The sequence below is a fragment of the Astatotilapia calliptera genome, chromosome 17 (genome assembly GCF_900246225.1).
Source record: "Astatotilapia calliptera chromosome 17, fAstCal1.2, whole genome shotgun sequence".
Lineage (NCBI taxonomy): Eukaryota > Metazoa > Chordata > Actinopteri > Cichliformes > Cichlidae > Astatotilapia > Astatotilapia calliptera.
Window position 1 is genome coordinate 10,054,998 of NC_039318.1, and position 10,561 is coordinate 10,065,558.

The window sequence follows — 10,561 nt, forward strand, 5'->3', positions numbered from 1 at the left end:
GCTGGGAAAAAGGCCGGCTCTGATTGGCCGAGTCGAACCCATTTATACGCTGACAGCCCCCGGTCGCATGAATGGTTGTCTATTAACTTGTTTCACAAACTATCCGGAGTTGTCACGGCTCGGCTCGGGCGGACAGAGGCGAAAAAGTGCGGGTTTGTTGACGCTCGTTTTCGGAGAAGCGACGGGAGAAGTTTTGTGGACACAACATTAGCGGGGAGCTGTTTTGGAAGAAGGCTCTCTCTCTGCGCGCTGAGAGGGAGAGAGAGAGGAAAACAGAGCGAGTGTCTGTGTGTGTGCGTGAGCCTGTGTGTGCGTGTCTCTGTGTGTGTGTGCGTGTGTGTGTATATGCGTGTGTGTGTGTGGAGAGAAGCGGCTTGATGCTTGTTGTTTTTGTCCAGAGAAAAGTTGCATAGAGAAATCCCGGCAGGTAACTTTTCGCTGCAGCCCTGCTCGCTCCTCACTGTCCGCTCCTTTGGCTGCTGGAGTTTTTCTCTTGGCTTCTTTGTTTTTTAACATTTTTTTTTCTGGGATTCAACTTTTTTGAAATTAAAAATCTGTTCCCGATGTATAACATGATGGAGACTGAACTGAAGCCCCCAGCTCCCCAGACCAACACGGGGGGCACGGGCAACACCAACACGTCCGGCACCGGCAACAACCAGAAAAACAGCCCCGAGCGGGTCAAGAGACCCATGAACGCCTTCATGGTGTGGTCCCGGGGACAGAGGAGGAAGATGGCGCAAGAAAACCCCAAAATGCACAACTCGGAGATAAGTAAGAGGCTGGGCGCAGAGTGGAAACTCCTGTCGGAGAGCGAGAAAAGACCTTTCATCGACGAAGCCAAGAGACTGCGGGCCCTGCACATGAAGGAGCACCCGGATTACAAATACCGGCCCCGGCGGAAAACCAAGACCCTCATGAAGAAGGACAAGTACACCTTGCCCGGTGGGCTGCTGGCTCCGGGAGGCAACGGGATGGGGACCGGGGTCGGGGTCGGGGCCGGGCTGGGCGGCGGAGTGAACCAGCGCATGGACAGCTACGCCGCGCACATGAACGGCTGGACCAACGGGGGCTACGGCATGATGCAGGACCAGCTGGGTTACCAGCACCCGGGGCTGAACGCGCACAACCCGAGCCAGATGCAGTCCATGCACCGCTACGATATGAGCGCCCTGCAGTACAACTCCATGACCAGCTCCCAGAGCTATATGAACGGCTCCCCGACATACTCCATGTCCTATTCCCAGCAAACCACGCCAGGGATGACCGCCCTGGGCTCCATGGGGCCATCCTCGGTGGTGAAGTCCGAGTCCAGCAGCTCCAGCCCGCCCGTTGTCACCTCGTCATCCCACAGGGCCGCCCCGGGCTGCCAAAGCGGGGATCTGAGAGACATGATCAGCATGTACCTGCCCGGGGCGGAGGTCAGCGAACCGACCGCCCAGACCAGGCTACACATGTCCGGGCACTACCAGAGCGCCGTGCCCGGGACGACGATCAACGGCACGCTGCCGTTAACACACATGTAAGAGACATGAAAGCAAGAAAGAAAAGGAGAGAGAAAGAGAAAGAACTTTTATAAGAGAAACTGTGGACTACTTAACGTTGGACTATTTTTGTACAGAAAAATTTCGGGGTGGGAAAAGTTGTATAGAAGTCTCCAAGAAAAAGAAAAAAGGGACACACGACTCTTTTTTATTTTGTCTTTTTTTTTGTCTCACATTTTATTCTAAGGAAGCTCTAGAGGAACGGTAGGAGATCCCCCACCACCGCCACAGCCACCATCCCCACCCCCTTTCACTGACGGATGAAGTTTGGAAGACTTTAGAAAGTGGGAGTCGCAATCAAAAAATGTTTTATTATTGCAATCACCCTTTTGTACAGTATTTATCAAAGAAACATTACAATCAGATGAAATTTGTTTGTTAAACTGCAAAAGGTTGCATATTTCTTTTTCTATTTCTCTTTTTTTTCTTCGATTTGTTTCATTTTTCCTGTTTTATATAAAGCAACGCCAGTTCTGCAGATAAAAATATAAAAAAAACAAAAAAAGTGAAAGATAGCAGAGCTGAAATTCTTATGGGAGCTCATTTAACACTTCACAACACTGGAAAGAAAAAGGGGACATGAAACGAAGCAGGTAAAACTGCTCTTTTTGTTGTTGTTGTTGTTTTCATTTTTAAAGGCAGCATTACTAAACATTTTATTTCTTGGAAAAAATATATATATATATTAAAAAAACGACGCCTTTTTTGTTTTTCCTCTCAATGCAGCTTAAAATATAGGTTCTTAATTTATATTTCCGTCTCCCACTTTTCATCTGTTAGAGGTATATGACGCTTGTACTTTTTATTTTTTATTTTCTAATTGATTTGTACAATTTCTGTATATTTCCTGTGATATTTTAAGTTTTTATTTCAAAAAGAAGAAAAATTGTTTTGGGTTTTTTTTTTTCATTCCCGTAGTTGTATTTTAAGAATTGTGGCCTGTACGCAGAACAGCCAACCACTCCATGTATATATACTGGAACTAATACCATCCTTATAACAGTTACAATTTCAGCTGAGTATATATTTTTTTTTCAATATGCAGTTTGAAATGAATAAATTTTGGAAATTTGGATACTTGAAATTGTTTGAGTTTTGATTTGATTCATCACTGGGTTTTCTTTATCTTGTTGTAGTTGTTGTGTGCCAGGCAGTCATCACATGTTAAGTTGTCATCTGTCTTCTTCGTCTTCTTTTAAATGTGTACTGTAAATTCTAGTATTCTTAGTATTCTACTAAGTGCTTACAGAGTACAGCTTTGGGGCGACATGCCTCCTTTAAAGTCCACAAATAACTGTGCGTCGTGGTTAACCACGTTTCTATTTTCTAGTTCCTGCGGATGGCCACATCAAGCCCAAAGTTTGTTGCCTGTTTCCTAAAAAGTGGGGGGAAGATTTTTCCACCAAAATACCCATCATCCCCAGGTATAGACTGTCATTTCTCCTCTTTTATAATTATTACTATTAAGAGCCGGTTTACGGTTTGATGTTTTTTCTTTCTCTTTTTAAAAATGTAATATACAAACTACATTTTTTCCCTTTCTTTCTTTTGTTCTTCTTGGATTACTGGGCCTTCTTTTGTAAGGCTGATAGATGACTGATCATGCAGGAGCGCTAATGCCAGGCGCAGATCTGATTCCAGGTTATTTTAGATTAGAGAAGAGAATGTGTGTCATCCGTGGGTTTTTATTGTCTGCTGACACCGTGTTGCAGTGTTTTTTGTGTTTGTTAAGGAGTATTTTCAGCAGCTTAAACCTTTGAGTTCAGGCTTTATTTCCTCTCGTTCATTGAGTTTATCCAATAATAATGATAATACTAATGATAATAATAATAACAGCAACAATAATATCTATTAGTTTTGGAAGCTTTCTCTGTGTTTCTCTCACTCCTTTCAAAACACGGAGCTGGCTTATCAGGCTGAAATAGACCAATTAGGTGGAAATTGAAGGTGGAGCCCTCTTGAAGGGAGCCTGGCCGGGATGCTTTTTCCTCGGCCGTGTAATAGCTCCACGCCGATACTCGAGTGTGGTCATTTTAATTTTAATGTTTAATCAAACGGGCCCTGCTGTTTCCCGTTAACCCCGCTTCTCATGGTTCAAGCTCTCCGGTGACTTGCTGCACACCACCACCACCATCCACCCTTATCCACCCTCATCCACCCTCTGCCTTAATAAACAAAAAACAAAAAAACAAACGCATACAGAACAGACTCCAAAATAATCCACCCATGCACCTTTCTGCCAACCAGGCGGATTCCTCCCAATCATAATCATAATAATAATAATAATGATGATCCTTATGATGAGCTAAGAGCTCGCCCTGAATTTAACAAACGGTTTTAAATCTGTGGGGGGAGAGTGTGTGTGTGTGCGCGCGCGCATTGGGCCGTTGTGTCTTGCAGGCTGTGTCCCGGGGGAGCGGCAGATGAAGAGGCCCCTCGGTATTCATCCGTCCAGTTCTCCATCTCCCTCCCTCTCTCGCTTCCTCCTAATCGGACCTTTCGCAGGTCAGGGGATCGTTGGGAGTCCCATTAATTATTGATGTAAACAGTTGAATCGGTTGTAATAGCCGAGAGCGCTGGTGATAAACAATTTGTTTTATTAATTAATTTATTCCTGCTTAAAAAAAGAAAGAAAAAAAAGCAGACGCGTAAAGATCTCCTGTTATGTTTCCAGGAGCGCCGTGGGCCCCTGCAGGCCCACGGGGCCCCGCAAAATGATCATTTTTTTTCCCGGCTGAGCGTGGCACCTTTGATGTGATGGAGGGGAAAAACCTTTAAAAGGCAAAGAACACCAAACATGCTCGATGGGCAACTTATATTTTCCGTGGCGTGTCATAAGACCTGTGGCTGACTGGTAAAGACTTCCATGTGGACACAGGATGCTTGACTTGAGGCCGTGGGCAACTTTTATTATATTATTATATTAATGCTCCTATTTTCTATTACTGCCCCATACCCAGCCACTTTTTTTTGTTTGTAACCCTTCTGTAAATGGTTTGCTCTCTGTGTGAGCGAGGCAGTCACAAACTAGGACACTGTGAATGTTCACTCGGAAAACACTGATATCGCGCTATCTCGGTAGAAAAATATTAGCCCCGCATTTAACCCCGCGTGCTTTCCAAAATCTGAGCTGGTCTGAGAGGCTCTGAGCTCCGAGCCCGGCGTTCCTGTTCAAACAGCACAGCTGATAGCGGGAATTAAGTGGCCTGCCTAAAACGTTACACCCCACATGTGGTGTTATTAGTCCACGGGGACGCTTTGAACGCGTCTCAGTGTTCAGATGTATGTTTGCTGCACTTTACGCAGTCAGGTGTGTTTTGTTTGGCCCGTGTAGGTTGAAGCTGGGAGGCCCGGTTGAGGTGTTCCCCTTCATCCTTTCGTTCACCCATTACTCCCCCATCCGACCGTTCATCCATCCATCCATCCATCCATCCATCCATCCATCCATCCATCCATCCATCCATCCATCCACCCACCCATCCTTCTGTTCCTCGCGTGCAGAGTCTGGCTGCCCCAGCTCGAGGATATTTGGCCTGCAACAGGTGGTAAGCGCGCGCCTCCTGTTTTTTTTACGCCTCGGGTTAAAAAAAAAAGAAAGAAAAGAAAAGCAATAAGCTCTCAGATGTTATCTGTGATAACCTGGTGTGCGTCTGTGCCCATATTGACGTGCGTGTTCCGTTACAGAGGTGTTTCTATTAAATGCAATTAAAAATATATAAATTAATGACTGTAAAAAATAAAAAGCAGCGCAGCTTCTAACAGGACATCAAAGTGGAGCCGAGCATTTTGTGTAAACGCTGTGAAGTGAGCTCAGATTAAACTGGCTCAGCGAGGCCTGCTGGAATTTCAATGTAAATAAATGAAGAAACGGTGGATCGAGTCAGACCTGTCATTTATCCTGGACAAAATCCAAATCCCGTGTTTGTTGTTCAGATTATATTATTATTTATTATTTAATTAGGTCAAATGACCCACCTACCAAACGCGCGTGCACACACACGCAAACACAACGAGCTTAGTGGCCTGTAATCCCACGAGAGCCACTTTCCCTTTTCACCCGCCACGCAAATAATAAGGGGGGGGGGGGGGGGGGGGGCGCTGACGTCACCCGCACATGAAGCGTCTATCTCCGTTTTCATAAAATCGCTGTATGATTTTTTTTTCTTGCAGGTTTTTTACAACATAAAAACTCTACCAAGTGTACACGCGCTGGCTTTGAAACCAAGCCGTTATTATTATTATATAGCTAATAACAATTATTATTATTTTTATTGTTATTTTTATTATTTTAACAAAAGGCAGACACAAGACTAAATGGGAAACATGTTTAGTAATAAACGAGCCGTGATGAGACAAAACAAACAGCCATGGATCTGTGTGTGTTTTTATCATTCTGTCTGTGTAACTGACGCCATGTTTAAATGTCGGTCAGAGCACGATCACGGTTCCCTAAATAAGGGGGAACCCGGCCATCCCCTTGTTCTCGGGCCGGGTGCGGGGTACGTGAAAAAAATTGGACCGCTTCTATAAATAATCCCAAACGCCCTGTTTAGATCCGTCCTCTCGTGTCGCGTCGTTATTCTGCATCCCTCAAGTCTTTTTGTTTTTTAAGGCTGCCTGACATCGCTGCCTGCATCACAGCGCAGAGAAGAGTTGAATAGCAAAACTGTCAGAGCAGAGAGCTGTCGTGTGTTTCAGCTGCCCGTGTGTGTGTGTGTGTGTGTGGAGCGCAGAGGGACTGAATGGCAGCCAGTAGCCTGCTGATCCAGCGCAGGTGCAGGGGTTCTCTCTCTCTCTCTCTCCCTCTCTCTCCCGCTACTGCAGTGAATAGGACCACACACTGACACAGACCAGCATGCCATCAGCCTCGCGCTGCTCTCGGCCTGCATTCTCAGAGGCTCGAGGCCTCTGCGACAGCCCCCACCCACCACCCCTCACTCCCTCTCCCACCACTTCTCCCCCTCCTCCCCCACCCCGTCACTCGTAGCTCCAGCTCCCGTTTATCATCTCCGCTCATTGATGCTGACAGCTTTATAGAGCGCCATCATTAAGGACATGCACAGTTTGAAGGGGGATCACGACTCTTTAGTAAAAAGCAAAGAAAAAATCCCCACAACCAAAACACCAGTGTCTCTGTTTCACCGTGCGGTGCCTCAGGTGTCCGCGTTTTGTTCTTTTCGTGTCCTCCATCGGCCGTGAACGCGCACGTACAAAACTTTGGAATTCACTCCCGTTTGCAGTAACATTAAAGTTGCTTGATTGTTGTTGTTGTTTTGGGGTTTTTTTTGCTTTACTTTCCATTGTGCCTAAACTCTTTTTTAAATATCCATCACTAACTGCATGTCATTACGAAATCTGCATTCCGTGTTCCCGAATGACACTTGTAAAACTCGTGTTTCACACACACGCGGTTGCATAAACGTGATGTAGCCTACTCCTGCACTCTACTTACTTTGTTACTTTTTTAAGGCCTTTTAGAAATTAGCGCTGCAGGCCTCGCTTAAAGGCCTCCCGGGCTTCCTGAACCTCAGTGGAACATAATGTAAGGGCTGCAGATCGATTAAATTTTCTTGATTAAAGCTGATCATGGAACTGATCATATACGCCTCATTTTGCTTCTTGTATAAAAACTGAAGCCAGGATAAAGAAGGCTGGGAGAGGGATGGATACAGAGGGATGTGAATATTTTTTTCCCCTCTGGCTAAAACAACGTAAGGCCTGGCGCAGGTTGCTGTAGCCTGGTAGGAAACCTCTCTTGCCATGCGCTAAAACGGACCCGAGCTTTGCCACAAAAACGAGTAGAGTCGATAAATTAGAGGGCTCATTAGAGGAAACAAATCTTTACTGTTCACGGGCCACTTACAATATATTTGGAATGAATTCTAAACTCCATATATTTATATATATATATCGAATCGAATTTAATAATTAAGGATAACTTTAATTATTTTAATCTTTGTTTCCTTGCATGCCGGTTTAATGTAGCTGTACTTTCAGTCTTCATTTCTGTCATACACTCATTAAAAAAATCTAGAAATAAAAAAACACACACACACATACAAAATGCAAGTATCAAAAAGCACATTGTCTTATAACTAATTCGAGTTAATACAGCCATAATGACAGTATAACGGCATGCTAATTGGCCTTTTCCCTTCACAACAATGCTACCAGATCAGCATCTCTTTATTATTTAATAACGTCAAACGCTTGGCTGGCTGTGCTGGCTGCTGAGCCTGCTGGCTGCTGTTGGGGAGAGGACAATGCAGCTCCAATTCAGGAGTTTCACTCAAGAGCTATATGATCGCTAAAAAAAAAAAAAAGAAAAGAAAGGAAAAAAAATCAAAGCGATTAGAGGAAAGCCAGAGATTACGCACTGCTAGTGACGCTGGCGGTGCGCAAAGGTGTCTTAATCAAACCAGTGTCGCGCATATTTATGCTTTTTCGTCTCTTTAGAGCAACAGGTGACCGGTGTGAGGTCCGTTCCTGCAGTTACAAGTGAAAATCGGTCCTTTCTTGTCCGGAAATTAGGAGACCGGTGAGGGCGGTGAGCGTGCACTAAAGCATCCTCTACATATACTAGTTTGTCGGGAAAGTCCACCCAATTTCCGATTATAAATAAAGAGTGGACATCGGAAGTGATTCAAAGGCAGAAAGGTATAAACTCAGTCAATAATCTCAATTAAAAAAATAAAATAAATAAATAAATAAATAAATAATAAATAATAATAATAATAATAATAATAATATGCATTTTTCTTCTGTAGACTTTATAAAACAGAGCGACAATTTCCCGACTCCCACAGCATGTCGTTTGTCTGGAACAACATGAGCGGGTTTCTAGGCTGACTGCCACCCCACTCAAGGAGACCCGGGGGGGGGGGGGGGGGGGGGGAGGGGAGGGGAGGGGAAAAGGAGAGGGAAAGTGGACGGGTGGGGTGTTCTGCTGAGACACAGAAAGGGCCGATCTGTGCTGCAGTGACTGGCTTTTTCTTTCATTATAACCCACCACACCCACCCATCGACCGCCACCACCCCCCACCGGAGAAAGTTTCGATCCACTTGGCTGAGGTGTCGTACTTTTGATTTTCGACAGCGTCACTTTTCGAATTAGGGCGAATTTGAAACCGAGGTCTCGATTTCTTTGCTCCCAGAGTCAGTCTTTGGATACATTTAGTGTTCGTTAGTCTACACAGCCGAGAGCATCACCGAAGCTCTCAAGCCCTTTATTCATGTTCCACATGGAGAAAACCGATGTTTTTTAAGCATTTATTTCTTTTTTCTTTTTTTTCCGGCACTCTTTATTTTCCAAACTGTTAAAAGTCAAACAATAAAATACCGATTGCACAGGAAACACGTGGCAGACAAATTTTGATTGATTTGAATTTTTGCACCAGATTTCCGCGCATGAAGCCAAAGATGAGTGTGACAGCGACATATTGTTTCATGTTAGAATGAGTGTAGCTGACAGGTTTACTGTCAGGAGCCTGTTTCTGTCGGGGCACCATAGCTGGAGGTGGTTTGCAGGCATTCGGAGACTCTTTGATAGAGAAGGCTGTTGAGCTGATGGGACTGAATCATCATTAACAAGCCAACAGACACAGGAACCCCCACCACCACCACCCTCCCTCCTCTGGTCTCATTTCCCAGCATAGACACTAACCTCTTTCACTCTGTCATCAGCCCGACTCTCTCCCTCTCTCTCCACCGAGTCCAGCACAACAGCACAGTCCATTGTTCCCGGGCCCCCCTCCCTCTGCCTGGCCCCCCGACCCAACTGTTGACCAACAACTACACTCGCACATTAAATCGGGAGGGGGCGGCGGGTGCTGTCCTATTTTAGAATATGACACATCTAGAAATGCATGCTGAGAAAAAAAGTGGGGCTAAATGGGTGAAAAGGTGTGGTTTTAGTGTTTTAGTACAGCAGAAAGTCCGGCCAAATGATACTAAAGAGCATACACCCATTATGAAGACCGTTCTAGAACAGATAAAATATATTTAAAACAGTCTGATATTTTGCAGACTGGTCCAACGCAGTTAGCTCATCTGATTGCTTTTCAAAATAAAAGCAAAGACGCACACTCTTAAAAAAAGAAAAAACTCTAGCCTTTTTGTTTTTCTCAAACTGAGATTTTTACCTATTTCTTTTTTGCTTATTTATGGATTATACAAAGTTCGTAAATGATAAATGTTAAAGCAGGCTTCAGTCTTTTCAAACCCAAGAACAATCATACATCAAACCTGGACAATATCCAAACAGTACAGACAGAAAAACCACGAGAACTCTGATCACTTTTTCCAAACCCAAACAAGTGAAACAGGCTTGATCATGTCTGTTTATAGTGTTTGAATGGATGTTTCTAAACTGGGCCACCTTTTAGTAGTGTATCTACAGTTTTAACAACATTGTTATACACTTTAAACAAAGTATACAACTTTTACCACCCAGTGCTACTAATATTTAATTAAACCAGTGTAATTTCAGAGGGATTCTGCTGTCATTGTTGTGGAGATTGTGGCACATGTCATCAGTCAACACTGGGTTTCGTTTTTAAGGAACACTTGGAAGAAAATGTGTTCATGTGGGGTTTATAAGGTTAGACTTGTATTACAACATGTCACAGAGATGGTGCAGTTCCTGAAAGCCTGCTGAGATATCAGCACGACACTTTCCTCTGCTACAAGCGCAGTGTATACATACACATAGGGCCCGCTTCTGTCTTCCCTCACTTTCCCCTTATTTTCTCTGGTCTCTAACTATCAGATAAAGGCTGAAAACATCCTCCATGTGTCATTTGCCAAATGGTTTTATGGTTTGGGCCTCAGCAGCAGCAGGCACATTTTGATTTGCGGCGATACTGTTTTGATAACTCGTGTCGACACGCAGATCACTTTCTGTCACGTAGAAATGCCATAACTCTTCCAGTATTGAATTATTTATCTGACCTTCTCTTTGTTTACTTACATTGTATTCTGCATCCTTAGCGAGTTTAAACATTTTGCATTGAAGCAAG

The 10,561-nt window shown here is 44.4% G+C and overlaps 1 protein-coding gene across 1 annotated transcript; it reads left to right on the plus strand.

Moving 5' to 3' along the window:
* The first annotated feature begins 344 nt into the window (after positions 1-344).
* Positions 345-2,195, plus strand: sox2 (SRY-box transcription factor 2). Its single transcript, XM_026147476.1, has one exon. The coding sequence runs from the start codon at positions 564-566 to the stop codon at positions 1,524-1,526; it is 963 nt and encodes a 320-aa protein (XP_026003261.1). The 5' UTR covers positions 345-563; the 3' UTR covers positions 1,527-2,195.
* The last annotated feature ends 8,366 nt before the right edge of the window (positions 2,196-10,561 follow it).

Coding starts and splice junctions, on each gene's coding strand:
- sox2 (XM_026147476.1), top strand. CDS start 564: ATGTATAACATGATGGAGACTGAACTGAAGCCCCCAGCTCCCCAGACC.